The sequence below is a fragment of the Conger conger genome, chromosome 7, assembly GCF_963514075.1.
Source record: "Conger conger chromosome 7, fConCon1.1, whole genome shotgun sequence".
Taxonomy (NCBI): Eukaryota; Metazoa; Chordata; class Actinopteri; order Anguilliformes; family Congridae; genus Conger; species Conger conger.
Window position 1 is genome coordinate 8,779,876 of NC_083766.1, and position 21,995 is coordinate 8,801,870.

At 42.0% G+C, this 21,995-nt stretch overlaps 1 protein-coding gene and 1 long non-coding RNA gene across 2 annotated transcripts; one reads left to right on the top strand and one right to left on the bottom strand.

The window, feature by feature from the left end:
* The first annotated feature begins 7,840 nt into the window (after positions 1–7,840).
* On the top strand, positions 7,841–8,782 carry LOC133134093 (uncharacterized). Its single transcript, XR_009709246.1, has 2 exons — positions 7,841–8,025; positions 8,454–8,782. It is a non-coding gene; the product is annotated as an uncharacterized LOC133134093 (long non-coding RNA).
* Positions 8,783–11,112: 2,330 nt separating this feature from the next.
* LOC133132522 (zona pellucida-like domain-containing protein 1) lies at positions 11,113–16,526 on the bottom strand. The gene is made up of 9 exons (XM_061247983.1): positions 16,433–16,526; positions 15,925–16,151; positions 15,088–15,275; positions 14,619–14,691; positions 14,075–14,172; positions 13,861–13,944; positions 13,373–13,544; positions 12,949–13,048; positions 11,113–11,270 (listed from the first exon to the last, which is right to left on the bottom strand). The coding sequence occupies exons 1-9, from the start codon at positions 16,524–16,526 to the stop codon at positions 11,113–11,115; spliced, it is 1,194 nt and encodes a 397-aa protein (XP_061103967.1).
* Between the last annotated feature and the right edge of the window lie 5,469 nt (positions 16,527–21,995).

Sequence of the window (21,995 nt, forward strand, 5' to 3'; positions counted from 1 at the left end):
ACGTCTTGAAAACTGAAAATCCTGATTCATCCAGGCTTCACTGCACAATGTCAAACCAGCGCAGCCCTGCGCCACACAGAGCCATCTACTACCACATTTGGCCAGTTGCATCCCTAATCACACCTATAATTATCCTACAATTAAACATCATATAATTATCTGAACCAAGAGCCTCTCCCATTTAGCGCACAATGGTCACAGATGGCTGTGTGGCTGGATTTGCGCAGAATGGCGCGATGCTGCACTATGACAGCACAAACGTGGGCACGTAAGACTGCTGACGACGGAAAAGGCTCTCAGGGCTTTCTGAGACTAGAGGCAGCTCTGTCAGATCCCCCTCCCCCTGGCCTTCCCTTTCCACAGAGCCAAACCCTGAGTGTACCTCCCTCCCGTGGATGTACCTCCCTGCCCCACATGTACCTCCCTGCCCTGAGTGTACCTCCCTCCCCTGGATGTACCTCCCTGCCCCACATGTACCTCCCTGCCCTGAGAGTACCTCCCTGCCCTAAGCACTGGGTGTGGAGTTTTCTGTGTACGTTGACACAATCGGGGGTCTTAAAAAAAAAAAAACTATTGCAGGGGAATTCGAGAGAAAATTGGGGGGTCCAGAATTCATATCAGGACACTGATCTGTCCAAGCAGGGAAGAGAAGGAGTTTTAGAACATGACAAAACCAAAAGCAAGAACGTCAGCTTCACTGAGGGTGAATCATTTGTATAGATCTTTAGTATGTGCATGTGGTTTAGAAAGGACAGTTTTAGGTTCACTTTTTTGCTCAGTTTTTTACTAACCGTTTTCCTTTTTAGTGCATGGCATATGTAGAGAGATAATAGAAATCAAAAGTGTTACAACATGCATTCTCTTATTTATGTAATCTACTTGTGCATAATTGTGTAGTCCTTCTAAGTATGAGTACTGCATTTGTTTGCTTATATATTTTCTTTCCATAATATGAAGAAGTATTGTGAAATGCTATTCTAAGACGCTCACATTAAAGTACATAGAAAATTCCTACCCTTCCCTGGGGTTGGGTTGTGGGCTGTGTCATAAGGGAACTCTAAGTGCTTCTCAAAAGATTTGAGCCACCCTTGATCAGTGGAGAAATAATATTCTTCATCATGACAAAATAAATGGCACAGTCACATACCGTACTTCACACCTAAGCCATGCATGGATTTTTATCAGTTTAACAATTCAGGTTTTACATTATGACAGAGGGAGGAAGCTTGCTTCCGGTGACCTTCAGTGAAGGCACTGGATACTGTTATCTCAAAATGATACACATTGCTTTCAGGTTTCTTTTTTATTTATTTATTTTTTATCTTTATTTTAGAATGTAAGGATGTGTTTCAAATTCAGAGAACATTAGAAAAAAAAAAAAAACTTATTGAATTTTTTCAGCTTTTTCAAGTGGTCCCTCTATCTTGTTCAGCCTGTCTAGTTTCTTCTGTCCATTTGTGAAGTGTAGGTTTCCCAGGGGCCTGTCCAAGCCTACTCCAAGACCACAAAGTCTGAGCTCAACTCAATGGCGGTTCCAGCTCTGTGCCTTGCAGAAACTTTTTCACTTTTATCTAAACAAGTAGAGCAACGTTCTGCAGTGGTGACCTGGGGAATCAACAGAGGTAGAGAATTCAGGGTTTTTTTTAGTGCTGCCAGTTAGATGAAGAGTATGATTAGGTGGCAGAATGTTAAGAGCCGGTTTTTGGGAATTTCACCAGGACACCGTATGCAAAACATCTACTCTTCTGAAAAAGTGCCAATTATTCAGAATCGTATCTGGTGGCCTGCGGAGTGAGAAGAAGTGGTGACTGACAGATGGAAGCACACGCCTTCCTCAACCATCTTGAACTGAGGGTGAGCAGTGAGTAGACAGATGCAACTAATGTGTCAAATATAAATATAGATCAATCTAAGAAAAATTATAAACAACAAACTTGCTAACCAAAAGAATGAAAAAAAAAAAAGAAAAATCAGGTGAAGAAAACCATCGTTGGGTCTTGAGAGCTTCACAATGTTTCATGGGAGCACGGAACACTAAACTTGTAAAACCAGACTTCTCAGGATGCAAATGGATTAGCACAATAATATGATTCTCAAACTTCTTTAGTTTTTACCTCTCACTACAAATAAAAATGACAGCCCAGTCAGTTCAATTTCTATTTCTGTTTCGCCAAGCTTATGACAAATTTCAATGGCAAATTAGTTTTGCATCGCTAAATGTGGAGGAGGGTGATACATATTTCTCCTCTTTTTTCTTTTCTTTTTTTTGCTGATGCCCTTATCCAGAGTGACGTACAGTTGATTAGATTAAGTAGGAGACAATCCACCCTTGGAGCAATGCAGGGTTAAGGTCCTTGCTCAAGGGCCCAACGCCTGTGCGGATCTTATTGTGGCTACACTGGGGATCCGAACCACCAACATTGACTACTGTCAAAAGGCATTAAATTCAGCTATTGCACTTATTCGATTTTATTTATTCATTATTTTTAAAAGTCTTTATAGGCTGTTAATTTATGATTTTACATGATTGCATGTAATGCTTGCCATGTGTCTAGGAGGAATGGAGTCAAAGGAACAGCGACTGCATTTTCAACTGCTTCATACAGATACAACAGTGCCCCCTCTTGGTGAAGAAGTGAACATGTTGAACCTTTTTGTATGACAGTTTTCTGTGTTTGTTTGTTTGTTGGTTTGTTTGTTTGTTTTTCATTGATCCTATCATAATGAGACCTCAGCATTTTATTTTGAAAGCCTCATAACATCCATTTATTGCATATATTTTGTATTATGCCTGAACTGAATCTGAATCCCAGTTACCTCATACATTCACATATCCCTCAAAACATAAGAATTTAGCTTTTTCATATGACATTATGTGCAGAGTTTGGAAATGTTTCATAGTTTACCATCTCTATTTTTCATCTAAGCAAACTTTTAAACTGTTAAGACAGGGCTGCCCAATCCTGTTCCTAGAGACCACCCTGAAGGTTCTAATTTCAATCCTAATTTGGCACATCTGATGTATTGAGCCGCTATGAGCTATGTATTAGCAGCTCAATGGGACCTTAACTGTTGAGCGAGGTGTGACAGTTAGATCTCCAGGAACGCAGTTGAACAGCCCCCTGTAATAAGCTTGTAAAGCATCACCATTTATTCAATTAGATAGAAATTGCTTGAAAATCTGTATACTGGTACTTGACACTCTTGACATATACAGATGTAATTTACATAGAAATGTACAACTTTCTCATTTCGAGTTGAAATGAATACTCCAAATTGTGTTTGCTACAAAACACAAGGTAGGTGTCCACAGAAGTTTCTGTGTGGAGTTGAATGGTCTCCCTTGCTGTGCAGGTTTCCTCTGGGTTCAGTGGCTTCCTCCCACAAATAGACATGCAGGTTAGGCTACTTGGGGGCCATTAACAGGGCGTTACTGTTAATGACTCAAACTACCCTGAACCAAATAAAGGTTTAAAAAAGCACCATCTCAATGTTCTAAAAGAAAAACTCCTGGAGGAAAATGATGCCTTTGGATGGATGGTAGGTCTCCACTTATACAATAAATCAGCAACTCTCACAATATCTCACGCTGAAAAGCTTTTACCACCCCAGAGTTCTGACTTGAAATTGATCCTTCATCATCATTCGAGTCAGCTAAGCTCTACCTTTACAATTCTGTTTATCTCTCCTCTGCAGAGTGTGCTTGCCTACCTCGCTCTCTCTTTTTTTTTTTAAATGGCACGGTGGAGCAATTATCTGGGGTGAAAGATTTACCCTCAAAGAATAAAAAGATCAAGGAATGTTTTGAGAGCAAGTGAGCAGTTAAGTTAAGAAGCACCTGCAATGCCATTGATTGGCCAAACTGTCTTTATACTGGACTCCCTGGTGTAGGGAGGGTGGAAAACCAGCAGTTCCTGGCCATCAAGGACCTTTTACATTACATTATTGGCATTCGGCAGACGCTCTTATCCAGAGCGACGTACAGTTGATTAGCAGGAGACAATCCTCCCCTGGAGCAATGCAGGGTTAAGGGCCTTACTCGAGGGCCCAACGGCTGTATGGACCTTATTGTGGCTACACCAGGATTTGAACCAATGACCTTGCGTGTCCCAGTCATGCACCTTAACCACTACGCTACCGCACAGGCTGCCATCTGGGAAGGGGTGGGACTGGAAGCGGCCGCGGGAACTTTCCGTTAAAGCAGTCGGCGGACCCTTCCCCTACGCTCAGCGGCTCCCGGACTCAAGCCGGCGCTGGCTGCAACCAGAGGGCCGCGGTGTCTAACGGGGCTCCCGAAAGGGGCCTTCGACCGGCTCCGGCGCCACCAGCCGGCCTTTCCGCTAGCGGAGGACTACCTGTTTGTCGGAGAGGACGCAGGGAGGAAGAATCGAGGTGAACATCCCTCTACTCCCAATGAACCTCCCCTCCTCTTTCCTCCTGCTCCCCGGTTCCCCATTTTAACCGTTCTTACCACACTCCAGCCCTCCCCCCTGCCCCATCCCCAGTTCCTCATCTTCACCACACCCCAGCCCCAGTTCCTTATCTTTAAGGAAGGGAACATAATCTGCCCTGCTGTTTTTGAAATATGATTTTCTTCTTTTAAATTAAGTCATTTGCATTTCATCAACAGCCGGGAACATATGTAGAGAGATAATAGAAATCAAAAGTGTTACAACATGCATTCTCTTATTTATGTAATCTACTTGTGCATAATTGTGTAGTCCTTCTAAGTATGAGTACTGCATTTGTTTGCTTATGTATTTTCTTTCCATAATATGAAGAAGTATTGTGAAATGCTATTCTAAGACGCTCACATTAAAGTACATAGAAAATTCCTACCCTTCCCTGGGGTTGGGTTGTGGGCTGTGTCATAAGGGAACTCTAAGTGCTTCTCAAAAGATTTGAGCCACCCTTGATCAGTGGAGAAATAATATTCTTCATCATGACAAAATAAATGGCACAGTCACGTACCGTACTTCACACCTAAGCCATGCATGGATTTTTATCAGTTTAACAATTCAGGTTTTACATTATGACAGAGGGAGGAAGCTTGCTTCCGGTGACCTTCAGTGAAGGCACTGGATACTGTTATCTCAAAATGGTACACATTGCTTTCAGGTTTCTTTTTTATTTATTTATTTTTTATCTTTATTTTAGAATGTAAGGATGTGTTTCAAATTCAGAGAACATTAGAAAAAAAAAAACGAACTTATTGAATTTTTTCAGCTTTTTCAAGTGGTCCCTCTATCTTGTTCAGCCTGTCTAGTTTCTTCTGTCCATTTGTGAAGTGTAGGTTTCCCAGGGGCCTGTCTTTCCTCCTGCTCCCCAGTTCCCCATTTTAACCGTTCTTACCACACTCCAGCCCTCCCCCCTGCCCCATCCCCAGTTCCTCATCTTCACCACACCCCAGCCCCAGTTCCTTATCTTTAAGGAAGGGAACATAATCTGCCCTGCTGTTTTTGAAATATGATTTTCTTCTTTTAAATTAAGTCATTTGCATTTCATCAACAGCCGGGAACAGTTTAATGTTGCATTGTTTTATTCTTCCATCCTTATCCAGGTCAACAGCTCTCAGTTGACTTATTGCTTATGACTGTGCAAACTAAATTTGACATTTCTTTATGGCTATTCCTATTGTCCATCTTTCTTGGGATAATGTTCAAAAAATAATTTAAGTTTAAGCATCTTTCCTGCAACTTTTTTTAAGCAACTTTTTTTTTTTATGTTGTTCCAATTATATGAACATTTATCTGTTCCTGCACTCAGTATCCCTTGGGGAAAATGTATTTCAAAGAAAAAGCATACCTAACACAGGCATACACCTAATGCAAGGACATCCAGTATTTCCTTTATAGTTTGTACACACATATTGCATGCATGTATATGGTCAGCTTCACAGAAGCTCACATGCATATTTTCAACAACGGCTGTGTGGATCGTTCTGTGGCTACACCGGGGATCTAACCGCCAACCGTGGAGGTCCCAGTCATGCACCTTAACCACTACGCCACAGGCCGCCCTATGCCTTTACAGATAACACGGGCCGGCAAAGGTTGTGCCTTGATTATGTGGGTGACAGCCTACCTGATTGTGTCAGCAAGATGAGATAGTTCATTGTCTGTTGTGTCATGTGTCAAATGATATTTCGCTGAACCATATCCAGTGGGAGGATGACAGGCATTTATTTTTCATTGTCCCATTGGACTAAATCCTTTTCTTTCAAATTTCGTGGATCAAAATGGATGAAAATAGGTGCTGTGGCTTTTCTCATACTGTAAAGCAACTACATGCATCAGTCCCAGCTTCAGAGAGAAACAACCAGACCTCACTCATCTTCAGTTATCTTAATGACTGGCAGGCAGCATCCATTCCATTCCATTACATTACATTACAGGGCATTTAGCAGACGCTCTTATCCAGAGCGACGTACAACGAAGTGCAGATCAAACACAAGTACAAGTGCAAAAGTGGACCTGAGAGGACAGTACAGTTCCGAGTCCTAGTGTGACCATACAGATACAATCGGAACCCTTGAAGAATATATCAACTTCTAAACTAGCATACAACAGTTGGCAGCAAGAATACCCTGAGTACAACGATACAATAGCTAATACAAAAAAATCCAGAGCTGCAAAATCCATGTTCAGAAAATACTGTTCTCAGTATTCTGTATTCAATTGCCTGGATTTGTCAATTCTGCAAGGTGATAGAATTCATTAGTGGGTGGAAAAATGTCATGACTTATGACTTCCCACCTGCAGTACCACCACTTGTTTCAGGGAAGAACTGCAGATGAGCTGAATAGTCAGACATTCAAAATTAGGGTGGGAACTGGACATGCTTATGTCCAGCTTTGGGTGCCAAATTTATAAAAACAAAAAATCATTTCGCCCGCTGTAGCGTAGTGGTTAAGGTAAATGACTGGGACCCGCAAGGTCGGTGGTTCTAATCCCAGTGTAGCCACAATAAGATCCGCACAGCCGTTGGGTCCTTGAGCAGGGCCCTTAACCCTGCGTTGCTCCAGGGGAGGATTGTCTCCTGCTTAGTCTAATCAACTGTATGTCGCTCTGGATAAAAGTGTCTGCCAAATGCCAATAATGTAATGTAATGTAATTAATTGGTCTTGACGCCAGAAAGCAAAGGAACATCACTGGCTCATCAGTCTGTGCTTCAGTAATATGTCTATTGTTGTACCGAATGTTAAATATTAAGGAAGTGCTTTGTTGCAGTTTCTTGAAATGTTTCAAAAGAGAATTGCAAAATATCGAGTTTCTGCACCAACAAGGTTCCTTCATAATTTCCAAAAAAATGGGCATGCATGTTATGATTGAATTGAGCAGGGATGTTTGTTTAAGGACCTGCTCTCTGGTCAGTTCATAAAGGATTTAAAGATTTCACAAGCATTGCATTGATTTTGCCATCACGATTACACCACATAACGATTAGATAGTTGCACCATGTATGTAACACCCAAGCAAGTGTTAAGTCTAAGTGAAAGAAACGAACAAAATATAAGGTAATAAATGAAAAAATAAAGGATCAACTCTTTGCCTCAGGGAATGAGCCCGAGACTGGGTGAAATAAAATGGATTCTGTTTTGGATTCTGTGTGTGCAAAGAAAAAAAAAAACTTGTACATGCTTAAATAATAGAATTTGTGAATGCAAAACTAACAAGCGTTATGAGTTCACAAAACATTCATTTTAGAATCAGTTCATGTCTCCAAAAAAACTTAAAATATAGCAAATGGCCTCTGGAAGTTTTGCAACTCTCTGCACAACCCTTTTCTTTTCGTTAATAGACCGCCCCCAATAAACACACACACCCACACCCACATCACAATAAAAGCACCCTAATCCCCCACCTCTTCACAATGTCCTGAGTTCTTTGCTTTGCCTTTCATTTGGAGAAAATAACGATGGACCAAACACGGTCTGTGCCCCCATCTTTTCTGGCCTGGTCAATTTTCAACACTGTGTGCTGCTGTCTTCCTCTTGGAGTGGTTGCAATTGTTTTTTCCTCCAGAGTGAGTAAACCATTGGCTAATTAAATTATTGAATTAAATTAATATTTGACTTTACAGTTGTGTTCAAAAGCCTGCCAGTATTTGAAAATGTCGTGTTGGTCAGAAGTATGTAAAGTCAGACCTGTATTAAAATGTATGCTTGAAATAGTTTATCCCTTTACACACCAGGGAAATGCAATTTCTGACTATTTTAAAACAAAGTCTATTTTCACTAATATTTGCGATTATATACCTTTCTCAGCTGAATCTGTGTTCTGCTTTGAAAATGCTCAGCGGTCTGCATCTGAGCCTTTGATGCTGTAGGTTTGTCGTGCGCTTTGCGTGTGGTGAGAAGCTGTTTGCGTGCCCATTCTCTGTTCCGGACCCTCTGCTAAAGGACAGGGCTCTGACTGAGAGCGTGCCGCCGACTGAGAGTGTGCGTTTTGCAGGTGAACAACGCAGTCGCCAGAGGGGACCTCACAGCAGCTGAATCTGACTCGCGGACCGCCAAGATCGTCAACATCGTGGCACTCGTGCTCGGCGTCATCATCCTCAGCATAGTGATTGGACTGAAGGCGTCAGGAGCAGGATAACAATGCAAATCCCAGGGTGTCCCTTTGTGTTTTGGGGAAGGGAGAATTTATTTTGCCACCCTTCTATTAAGCCTCTGTGTTTTTTTGTTTTTTGTTTTGTTTTTGTCCCTGAAACAAGTTGTTTGTCCACCGGACGTGTGTCTCTCCTTGTGTATTAAAGCGATGCTGTTTGAGCCCTTTTCAGAGCCATCTGTGTTTGTTCTTTCCTTGCTTACACAGTAAAATCAATGATAAAACACTCAACATATTCTAGGATGCTTATTAACCACATTCAGCAAGTCAATGAGATAGTATAGAAAACAGTTAAGTGTTGCTCTGGCCTTTTGTGCCATACCATGGCGTACATCCACACATGGAAGAGAGTTGTAACCCTTGTGTTGTCTTAAGGGTCAAAGATGAACTGCCACTATGCTTAACAGCAGAGAAAACCCCCTAAATAATATTTTTTCAACTTGAAATTTTATGAGTGACAGGTTGTTTCTTCATGCATTCTTCAGGCGGGTCATTTTTTACCCTTAGGACAAGGGCAGTATACAGAATGTTAAGACTACACAAGGTTTAACCAGGCAAGTCACAGAACAGCTTCTTGTTTTGTGTTGGACTGTAAGATTTTGACCTCCTTATTTCAACCAGACCATTCTAAGAGAGTGTTTATTTAAAATAAATCACTCCTATTGGGATTCTGTATAAAAAGACTGGATATACAGTATGATAGGATTTTACTATTGGCAATAGAGTTAACAAAACAGCCAACATACCTAAGTGTATACTCTGTAAACAAATAACAGACAATAGTACATTTTGAGGTGTGTTATAATTGTCTCAGCTACTTATATCTACATCAAAGACATTTTTGAGGAAAGTGTCTAAAATTTTAACATCACCTTCAAGTAATCAACGTTTATTGTGTGTGCGTGTGTGCATCCCATCCCTTCAAAACACCAAAATTACAGTATACCGCACTTCCACCATTAATCAGATGTTTTATGCTCAGGAATCTGATAATATTTTATGAAATGTTGGTAACTCTCTCTTCCAATGGCTTACCACAAATCAGAGTTGCCTTCTGGTCATTGGCTGTCATTTTATTGAGGCCACAACATTGTAATCATTATAAGGATAATAGATTTTTTGACTCACAGTGCTGAATAACATAGCACTTTGACATATCACAGGGGGGATACATGCCAGTAAATAGTAGAACATAATAGCAATAATTTAGAAATAAAAGCAAACAAAAAAGCAAAGAAACACAGTAACAAACAAAGAAACAAAGAAACAAAGAAAATTTGAGTTAAAAAGCATAAGGAAAAATACTGTATATGTGGAGAATAAATGGCCTTTTAAAAAAGATGATTGTATTTAAAATACATTGATGGGCGAGAATCAATTCAATTCAATTTGATTGGCAAGAAGAGCAAGGGTAATGTTCTGGCATTTATCAGTGTTTGTTAAAATACAGGCTGCAGGGTTCTCATAAAGAATCTGGCAAAGACTCGAGTAGAAAAGGACACTGATAAAGAGTGAGTACTGAAACCAAGCAGAGGCAAAAGCTTCATTAACAATAAACAGCAATAAACAAGAATGAAACTGAAACTGGAAACAGTAAAAACATTTACCTGGCCTTCACAGTGTGGGGTATTGTTCAACATTGACATTGTAGTTAGCTTATATTTGGAAGCAATTAAAATAATCTCAAACTTGTCATTAAATTACAGTTATTTAGCTGATGCTTTTATCAAAAGCGACTTACAGTACAGTTGATTAGACTAAGCAGGCGGCAATCCCCATGGAACCATGTGGGGCTAAGGGCCTTGCTCAAGTGTCCAACAGCTGCACAGATCTTACTATGGCAACGCTAGGGCATGAACCAGCAACCGAGGTTCCTGTCAAACACATTAGCCCCTAAGCTATAGGTATCCTCATAACATGGATTTTCCTTCACCCTGGTGTAAAATCCAGCTATGACCAGCTTCAAATACCAGTGACCAGCTTTTTCAAAACATAGCTTGAGTATAGAGCTGGTCTAACTGGTCAACCAGCTACCAACTGTTTCAAAACCTAGCTTGAGCTGTTCTTTTCAGCAGGGCAGGCACTATGGGATTCTGAGTCATACTGCTTATCTTTAAGGCAGAATAGGAGAACCCTGTGAGGTACCAAATTTGGTGCCATGGGTGGAAATCAACAGGAAATCACACCCCCAACTTGCCCGCTAGTCCGTTATATATACATACAGTATATATGGCTAAACGGCGCATGGTGAAAAGCTACATAATGCTAGCTAAGGAAGGTACCCCAAGCTGTATCCAACTTTTATTGCAACCTACAATATAGTCGATGTTAGCACCAGAGATGCAAAAGAGGTAGTAGGATTTAAAAGTACCAATGTACACAACTTGTAAAAGAAATTAACCAATTACTTCAGGTGTAATATATACAAGTCTTTAAAGGGTATTTTTAACATTTTTGCCAATGGTCAGCCGAAGCCTCCCAATTTGCGCTGCGTCGGGAGGACTCAGTTGAAGGCGCGTAGCAGGGTGCCTCCCCAGTGGAGCTTCTTGGCCACCAACCACCCCCCTGCGCCTATCACAGCGGTGCCGGCAGAGGCCACGGTCAGCCCCACCGCCAGCGCTATGGTGCCGGACTGGTCTCCTGTCGACTCTTTAGCACCACCTACAGGTCAGAAGTGAAACAACACGTACAGCGCTGCACTCAGCTAGCTTTTGTATAGTGCAAGCGCGCATCCGCAGACATGCCCACACTCGAAAAACAGGCACACGATCACACGCCCTCACGGTATACGCTGACTCAGAACACGTGAGCGCCTACTTATTCGGGCAATTATCTAATCAGCCAACCGTGTGGCAGCAGTGCAATGCATAGAATCGTACATATATGGGTCAAGAGCATCAATTAATGGTCACATCAACCATAAGAATGGGGAAAAAATGTGATCTCGGTGATTTTGACCGTGGCATGATTGATGGTGCCAGGCGGGTTGGTTTGAGTATTTCTGTAACTGCTGATCTCCTCGGATTTTCACGGACAATAGTCTCTAGAGTGTACTCATGGGGCCACATGGCTCAGGCAGTAAGAGCAGTCGTCTGGCAGTCGGAGGGTTGCCGGTTCGATCCCCCGCCCGGGCTGTGTCGAAGTGTCCCTGAGCAAGACACCTAAACCCCCAAATGCTCCTGATGAGCTGGTCGGGGCCTTGCATGGCAGCCAATCGCCGTCGATGTGTGAGTGTGTGTATGAATGGGTGAATGGAGAAGCATCAATTGTACAGCGCTATATAAATGCCTGCCATTTACCATTACTCAGAATGGTGCGGAAAAACAAAACACATCCAGTGAGAAGCAGTTCTGCAGGCAGAAACGCGTTGTTAACAAAAGAGCTCAGAGGAGAATTGCCAGACTGGTCAAAGCTGACAGGAAGGTGACAGTAAATAACCACACAATACAACAGTGGTATGCAGAAGAGCATCTCTGAACACACAACGTGTCAAACCTCTAAGTAGATAGGCTGCAGCAGTAGAAAAAAATAAGTCAAATAAACGCCTAATAAAGCGCTCACTGAGTGCGTATACTATGCATACAACCACAGACTCACACTTGACCACACACTGTGCAATTCAAACTGGATTCATTCAAATAAATCTACGTACCATATGGAGCAGACGAGGGCAGGTCAATAGTGTCTGTGAGGAACAAAGGAATGAAAGAGAGGAACAGGGTTTAGATGGGTACACTGGACACGGTCGGATTCTAACTTATCTTGGTCTTCTGTGATCTTCCTCCTTCTGTATGCAGGTAGCCCACTTCTACCACATTCATTTACTGCTCGGGAGCTGCGGTTTCTGATTTGTTAATGTAAATAGGGCAATAAAATCAATCATTTGTGCCAAATAGTAATGTCTTGTGATGTTGCTTTATACTACAATTATTAATTCAAAAAGTCTATACATTTATTTTTAAGGTCTATACATTTAAAAGCTGCATTTTGTGGAAATGCACTCAAAAGTCAAAGTAATGACTTGTGTGTGGATAGTATCCTCACTTCCGTGACTTGTGTGTGGATAGTATCCTAACTTTCATGCTTCCAAAGGAAACCCCCTGGTTTTCCTGACTAGGGTTATTCTTTCCCTTACATTCATTTGCCTTTCAACATCTCTCAATGTTTCTTCCACCTGCCATCATTCCTGCTACAGTTATCTGATATTTCGCTGCAACACAATATCACACATTTCATATGTGAACGTTCCCAGCATTCCCAGCAGATCCCTGACTGGTCGGGGCAGGAGAAATGCGCGCTACTGTAGGTGGGTGGGCTAGGCGCGGCCGGCAGCACGTACCCAGGTCCCTGGTGTAGATGGGGCCCGCTGAGACCACGGTGGAATCACTGGCCTCGTACCCGTATGGCTCCAGGTCCCTCCTCCTCCTTCTGTTACAGACCTGTGAGGAAGAGAGGAATCTGGATCAGAACCTATGTGACATATAGTATGTGAGCATAGGGTCATATGTGAAGTCAAGACTGAAACTAAACTGACCTGCCTTGACGTAAACCCCTAAAATAAAGCAGCTAAATTGAATGTTAAACCCCAAATCTATTTTGCATCACTCATCACGAACGTTGTCATCAAATTTCAAGTTAAATAAAAATCATTGAGGGGGTTTTCTCTGCTGTTAAACTTAGTGGTGGGTAATTTTCTGTACCCTTAAGACAGCACAAGGGTTAATGAACCCGTGTAAAATGAATGGGTGAGTTGTTCCACGCACATTCACCAGCTCCTGGCACTTGCTGGGCTCACAGAGTCGGACGATGCAGTGCAGGTAGAGGCTGGACTTGTTCTGCTGCCGATGTTCCAGGAAACGGAACGCCTCGAACAGGAAGCGAGCGTTCGTGGCGACCCCATTCCTCGCCACTGTTGTCTTCTGGTCCACAGTACACCTGCATGGGGGGAAAAAAAGTAGACCATTTGAAAAAGCTACACAGGCAGACGTCTTGGACCTAAAGCATTTATGTGAATAAGTCTCAATGAATAGATGATACAATTACTGGGAAATATGTAAACATGTACACGTATACAGGTGTACTTTATCAGATGCTGTATATTGTGAAAAATATGCATTGAGTTAATGTATTAAATAGGCAATAAAGTATTTTCTACCATTGACATTATACTTAAATTCCTCATACAATTTATTTTGACATACACTTGAAAATAATATTTTTCCTTTTGGTTGTCAAAAGCTAGTTTCCATACCCAATGAAGAAGTTATGCTTTTCATTACTGGAGACGTTGAAAGGTGAAGGGGTGGCAAAGCAGTGGTCCAGCAGCAGGTTAAAACTGGAAAGAAAGAGGGGTCGTATAAAAGCCTAATACAATGGCTCATCTAGGTCTACATTATTCTGACTTGATAAATAAACTGTAAACAGGATTAACTGTAAAATGAAAAGCGAGATGGTGAAAGGCTTACCTTCCAGTCAGGTTTGTGGCTTTGACCTCCACGTAGACCTTTGTACGCAGGGTGAGGCCTGTCTCCGGCACCACCAGCGGATAGCCGTAGTCGGTGTCCTGAAAAAAGAATAGAGAGAGAGCGAGAGAGAGAGAGAGAGATGGAGACTTGAAATCTCCAATTCACAAAGTGAGCTCGTCCCATTCCATTCAAACGCATCGACATACTAGAGAACGCTGCCACAGGCTGAAGAACAGTTACTGCCAAACACACAAAGCACCGTTAACAACAGCCCTGAAATATAACCCTCCACTTCCTGCCGATTGTTATGATACTGTTCTTTCGCAAATTCTGTGTATATTTTCTCATATTTCGCGTTTCTTCTTCATTATGTTTCACTATTGCCTACCATTGCAAAGTACAGTACTTTCTGGAAAATGTAAGCAGGTTCATCATGCCAGTAAAGCCAACTGAAAATCGGTACAGAGACATTTAAGGGGTAGAGCGGAAAGAAGAAAAAGAGGCTTATTTCCTCTGTTAACACGGTGTTATATGACCCACTCACATTGTACACACTCATGCTGAGGGTGCTGAGGAAGCTGCCATTGTTGCCGGTGGTTGCCACAGAGACTGAGGACCTGTGAAAGAGGAAGCAATGCACGCCACACCGCACACAGTGTTTACATTGCGTCACGCTGCCGTTACAACTGTTCACTGTTCAAATTTCATTCACATTACGCCGTTATTATTCTGCTCTTTTATTCACGGAGTACATATTTTTTATAAATAAATGTTAAACTGCTTGTTCAATTTTCCTTGCTGTTATGTACTCATTTTCTTAGATGTTATTGAGTTTATTGATTTATCAGATTTGTGCAAGAAAAGCGCCTTACAGAGGTGGGTCTGTGTGTTACTCACGCGACTATCTGAGTGTTGTTGAGCAGGTACTCCAGAGGTGGGTCTGTGTGTTACTCACGCGACTATCTGAGTGTTGTTGAGCAGGTACTTCAGAGGTGGGTCTGTGTGTTACTCACGCGACTATCTGAGTGTTGTTGAGCAGGTACTCCAGAGGGTAGCGGCAGGAGAAGTGGTAGTACAGGTCGGTGGTGTAGCTGATCAGGCCAGAGGAAGAGCGAGGCGTGTCGATGAAGCCTGTGATGACCACCGACTGGATGTTTGAGAAGGAGCTGAAGACCCCGGGCCCTGGAGTCTCATCCACAATCTGTCCCCAAACACACACCCCACTGCGTTTAACAGTCTGTCCCCAAACACACACCCCACTGCGTTTAACAGTCTGTCCCCAAACACACACCCCACTGCGTTTAACAGTCTGTCCCCAAACACACACCCCACTGCGTTTAACAGTCTGTCCCCAAACACACACCCCACTGCGTTTAACAGTCTGTCCCCAAACACACACCCCACTGTGTTTAACAGTCTGTCCGCAAACACACACCTCACTGTGGTTAACAGTCTGTCCCCAAACACACACCTCACTGTGTTTAACAGTCTGTCCGCAAACACGACACCAGAGCACTGTGTTTAAAACAACTGGCCCCAAACACACACCGCACTGTGTTTAACACAGTCAGTCCCCAAACACGACCCAAGAGCATTGTGTTTAACACAGTCTGTCCCCAAACACGGCACCAGAGCATATCGCTATATCTTAAAATACATACACAGCATTTTGACATTCATGACTTAAATTAATTACAGCTTTCATTAACTGTGTTGGGTAAAAAAAAGCTTACAGTTTATTAATTGCCGCCAAGTTAATGCACACGAATGGAGGGAAATCATTAACTTTTTGCGCTTGTGGAAAGCGCCTTCAGCGCCACCCGGTGGAAGCTGCGGGAAGCGCCACGCACCTGCAGGGAATGCCGGCAGGGGTTCTCCAGGCTGTGGTTGACGGGCAGCTGGTAGCGGATGACGGCGGGGTCCACGCTGGTGTCGACCACGCCCCGGCACAGGCTGTTGTTACGCTCGCCGTTCAGAGACAGGTCGGAGGGGTCGACTCCCGCCCACTGCGCCGTGCACAGGTTCACCTCGAGATTTATCAGGCTGGTCCCACAGTCCACCGCCAAGTCCTTATTACCTGCGCGCAGAGAGCCGGGAGGAAGGTCAGACACGGCCGTCTTTCAGCGCAAAAGAAGCACTCTCCGTTCACCGCATTGAATCTCCTGTTGACCCACGTTTCCTCTTTATCAGTGGATATAACCTTTAGTTTGCCAGGGTAATTTAATTTACCAACAATTTACCTAGGTTGATTGACCAATTTAGCAAAAATAATCAAGTATCTTTGTAATTAATCATGATGAATTATTTCCTAATAATAATAATAATAATAATAATAATAATAATAATAATAATACAGACCTGGAATCCTTTCATATTCAGAGGAACAGTTGTACAGCACAGCACTTCCTTCCTGCAGGAGCATAGCCACAACTGCGAGGCCCAAGGACAGCATTGTATTTACACTGCGACACTAAGAGCACGGTTACAACCTGTCACAGAGAGTGAGAGAACACAGTCACAACCTGTTACAGAGACAGAGCACAGTCACACTGTTACAGAGACAGAGCACAGTCACACTGTTACAGAGACAGAGCACAGCCACACTGTTACAGAGACAGAGCACAGCCACACTGTTACAGAGACAGAGCACAGCCACACTGTTACAGAGACAGAGCACAGCCACACTGTTACAGAGACAGAGCACAGCCACACTGTTACAGAGACAGAGCACAGTCACACACTGTTACAGAGACAGAGAGCACAGTGTCACACTGTTACAGAGACAGGAGATCACAATCACTGCTGCAAAGAAAGCACAGTCTTTTTAAAGGGCACTTTCAGGTCTTTCATTGGAAAAATATCAGTGCTTTACCTTTAAACCAGTGCTCCTAATTGTAATTTGAAATGAAATATGTATTTATTTTAAGGAATTAAGGTCTGAACTTTTCTGGAAGCAAAAAGTAAATAAAACATTTTGAAAATGAAACGCCTACTGACGCTTTTGGATACATTAAAAAAGTCTGTGTGCCAACCGAACATCTTCCCTGCTTTCTATCTTATGCTCTCTAAAAGGAATGTATGCATTTATTTTTTTTTAGAGGAAAGAAAGGAATGGAAAAAGAGAAAGACTGGAATCCTACCTTGTAGAGTGTGGAGCAGCGTTAGTGATGGTGGATGGTGGAGGGATTCAGGCTTATATAGTATCCACAGGGTTCTGTACATCTCCCTTACTTTGGTGACGTGGGGATACGCGTGTCTCACGGCCCACCTCTCCCTTGGCTGAACACAGACACAACACCACCCCACCCTCAAATTGAAATAAAGCGCAGGCCCCCCATTGGCATCAAACACACGCAGCTCCTATACTTTCAGACGTACTGCCTGCTTAGGTTTCTCCTGCCATTCTATAGCCAGTGTCACATGCCACTTTTCCACAAATTGTGCTATAATGGGAAGAGTTATGTAATGAAAAGAAAGACCTGAGATCAGGCCAAAATGGTAAATTACTTTCAAACACCCAAAATAAAAACTATTTTTATTATTATTATTAGTCATGGTCGTAGTCTGTCGTGTGTCTGCCCAGTTAACACATTTCCAATACAACTTCTCCATTTAACAAATTATTGAGAAATAACCACACCTCAGTATCCCCTCATCAAAATTCAACTGCAAGCCAAGTCTGCGGTTGAGATCTGTTTTGTGCGCTGTTTGTCACTCAACTGTGCTTGATGCATTAGTCATTTGTTCTAATCTCATTAGAGATAGGATTCTCTGTCAAATCAATTCAAGTATAAGTCCTTGCAATCAATCAGGAATCCTTAGATCTCAGCTGTCTCTAATTCTCCAGCACAGCATTTTTCAATGATATGTAATATGTTAGTCTGTCTTTAATCAGGATTAACTGAGCTGTCAATAAATATTGACTTTTTTAAATCTGCATATTTAGCCTGTGGCAATTTATTACCACAGAGATTTACTTCTGGAGTCCTTGTGCTGGTTGCATGTTTACTCAAACAATTTTACTAATGTCGGTAATTGAGCGCAGTTGTCTCAGTTAAGCCTCATTACCTGTTCAAACACTTCACCTGTAGGCCCAAGTGAATAAACAACAAAGCACTGTACACAGAGAGATCCCGTGAGCAAATCGGAAACATTGGCTTTGAGAATATTAAATGGAAAAAAAGAAAGACAACAAGCCTTGTTTATTAAGAAAGCTGTATTTTCTAACTACAATGAGCACACTCTTATGAAGTGCTGGGGTATAGATTACAAGCCACAGAGAAAAAAATGAAGCCGTCAAAAAAGATTTCATCCACAGACTGAGGACAAGCAGAGCCACTGGTGCATTGTTGTTACATAAGCATGTACTTGGACACCTACTTCTGTGGATGAATCCGTTTCGCTGGGCCCGCGGGTCCCAGAATGCTTTGTGTCATCCCTCAAACGAAAGGGAGAGTATACATTTTTCTGTAAAGGGCAGAGCCTTCTCTTGGGAATGATCCATAATGAATAATGGAAATTTGATATCATGGACTACAAAGCATGTCACTCAGATAATCCATAGTAAAATGCAGGCTTTGTTAAAACCAGTTGTATGTAATACTTCTGGTCTATTGTTAGACTGCTGTCTGTCCATCTTCTGCCAGCACTGTAAATGCACTGTAAAACATTGAAAACCCTTTGGCAAAGTAACGCATTTTAAATAACACATTTCGTGACATTCCACATGCCTAGTGATTGAAATCTGTCTCCCATGAGATGTTTTGCCTGGAGAGAGGATACTCAAATATTGGTAAGGTTACTTGGAGTCATAGCTATACCTGGTTCGGTTTTAAAAATGTGAAATGTTAGTACAGCCAAATAAACGGCCGTGGATGGAGAAGAGTTCAACTTTGTTGGCAAGTAGACTGTCTGGGGACATTTACATTTCTTGGGCACAATACATCACAATGGAATAAACATCATACCAAATGAAAGAATGAAAACTCATGGACATAAATGGCCTGGTCTTTGGTGCAGTCAGATTCAGCCGTCTTGTATAGTCCAGGGATATGCATGCTGCTATGAGACAACTAGCCCTAAACTGTGCATTTGTGCCAATTAGGGCAATCTCAAATTCAGTTTACCAAAAGACTAAAGTATCAAAAGACACTTTATTATCTCCTCTACTCAGTACAAAGGATACTCTTTTAAAGGTGAAAAATAAGAGCGCTATCCTCACCTCAGATTAGTTTGATTTTGACCACAGGTAAACGGGAAGTTGACCCCAGAACACAAAGTCACACAAAATGGCTATCCGATTTTTGATGTAGTGCCTCTTGTTTTGGAGAAATTAACAGTGTTACAACTTACCCACAAACAACTCACTCTCCCCTACAGGATGCAGGAACGATCCCAAATTTAGATCTAACTGATTCTTCTTAATTCAATCTTCATTTGCAAATAAAAGGCCTGTTCTGAATGAAATGTAATCGTAAACTGTATTGGGTGACTGGCTCGCAATCTCATAAGATTAACATTCCTGCTATTAGGAAAGTAAAATAAAACATTGTGTTTTAAACATTGTGTGAATATCCAGTGATAGACATACAATGGGTGTGTATGGCTAAAAATGACATTGGTATCACGTTCAGGCCTATTTGCTCAAAACTTAATACAGTAATGTCTCCTGTGCTCTGTATTGGCGACAGTACATTATAATCCTATACTTTCCCATTATATGCCGACACTGCTCTTTCTCGGGAAAAGACAATGGCTGAAACGTGAGCACAGACCCCTCATGGCCACGAACGGCAATCATGGCATTTTAAGATGAGGATTTAATTCGGAAAGGGGATACACTGGGAATTGTCACTCAGGAGAGGAGAGGAATTACATGACACTTTTCTGTAAAGTACTGTATGTCCCGGTGACTGTACTGGCTGGTGATTGTTGCTTCATGACAGGCACAGTAGGATTTCCTATCAGTCGCACATGTCTACACTTTGCAGGTTTCCCAGTCTTACATAAGCCATTTATTCTGGGACTTTTCAAGCCATCAAATCAAGTCAAAAAATGTTTGCACATCACATATCATCCTGGGCTAAATATCCCTGAAAATGAATGCACTACACCCAAATCCAATCCCTAGCCACTCAATTTCCATTTGTGCCCTCTCATTCTGCTACCCGAACTCACATAGAAAAATCGCCTTGGTTAATCCCTTTAATTAATTTAAAAGCCTCAATCAAATCCCCCTTAAGTCTCAGTTTACTAAGCTTAAAGACATTAAGCATCTTAAGCCCTTATCTCTTATCTTTTATACATGGAATCGATCTGGTTGCCCTTCTCTGGAACTTTTCCAGCATCTCTATGTCTTTCTTATAGTGCAGACCCAGAACTGCACCCAGTTCTCTAAGCGTGGGCTAACATGGATATTGTACAAGGTCAGTATAGCATCCTGCTTTTGCTATTTTTTGCAATTCACATGACTAGGACCCGCAAGGTCGGTGGTTCGATCCCCGGTGTAGCCACAATAAGATCCACACAGCCATTGGGCCCTTGAGCAAGGCCCTTAACCCTGCATTGCTCCAGGGGAGGATTGTCTCCTGCTTAGTCTAATCAACTGTATGTCGCTCTGGATAAGAGCGTCTGCCAAATGCCATTAATGTAATGTATTTCAATTCGTGGAGGCACTGACACATCCACACCAGCCTGCTGATGAGTGTTTCTGATCTGTTGTGTTCAGGTGTTTGGGGTTTTTACTGTATTGCGGTGAGAATTCTTCGGCATCAACTGTAGAGGTCTCTTTTGGCCTACCAGCCCCTTTGCAATTACTGGGCTCACCAGTGCTCTTTCTTCCAAATAATTTATTTTGGGCTGGCTATTGTTTGGCCTATGTCTCTGACTGTGCTTTTCTTATTTCTCAGCCTCATAATGGCTTCCTTGATATCATTGGCACAACTTTAGTCCTTGCCTAGAACCATTACATTACCTTACATTACATTAACGGCATTTGGCTGACGCTCTTATCCAGAGCAAAATGCATACCCATAACCAGGGATAAGTGCCCTGAAAGACCCTAGAGGGAAGTACAATTTCAACTGCTACCTGCACAACAAGGATAAGGACCAGGGCCTATTTGATCATCGTATTTTATTTTTTATTTTTTTATTTTTTATTACAAATGGTAATACCCCAACACACAAATGTAAGCATAAACTGCTTACCTAGCCAAACAAAACTAGTAAAGGTATCATCCTACTATACAAGTAAATAACACAGGTAAAAAGGTTTACAGTGAGGTACGGAGAGAATCAAGACAAGATACTTAAAGCTTTCTTATATCTGTACTAAAGAAAGCCATTTGAATACACCTGTCTGATCAGAAACAGCTGAGAAACCAACAGTCATGTTCATTGTTTCATTTCACATCCACCGTGCTGGAGTACAGAGCATAACAAACAGAAACTGTACTGCTGTCTAAATACTTACAGACCTCACTGTATACTGCAAGTTCACAGTCAATAAAAAGAAAGTAAAGGTCTTCCGTTAGGCTTTTGAATACTTCCTAATTGTAATGTAGATGTGCATTTTCCAATAAAATTGCACTTCTAGTGTTCTAGTTCTATGTCCATGTTTTCATTTGTATGGCGTACTGCTGAGATTCAGCATGGTGTACCATGAACCACTCATTTAAACTTCAAACAGACGGAGAGAATGGTTTACATTGTAGTCTGGTAAGAAAGAATTGCCTGCTTTTGCAGGTTCACTAATCCTAATATTATCTGGGTGGGCTAGAGAGCTGGAATGCATGAGACAATTCCATCAGGTTGTAAATGGTAAATGGCTGGCATTTATATAGTGCCTTTAACCAAAACACTGTACAATTGATGCTTCTCATTCAACCATTCACACACGCACTCACACATCAACGGTGATT

Bases quoted from the DNA above. Each gene is read 5' to 3' on its own strand.
- LOC133132522 (XM_061247983.1), bottom strand. From the start codon at position 16,526: ATGCTGTCCTTGGGCCTCGCAGTTGTGGCTATGCTCCTGCAGGAAGGA. The intron at 16,152-16,432 runs GTCTGTATTATT...CTCTGCGCGCAG, and splicing joins TGAATATGAAAGGATTCCAG to GTAATAAGGACTTGGCGGTG. The intron at 14,692-15,087 runs GTGAGTAACACA...CCTCTTTCACAG, and splicing joins AACAACACTCAGATAGTCGC to GTCCTCAGTCTCTGTGGCAA.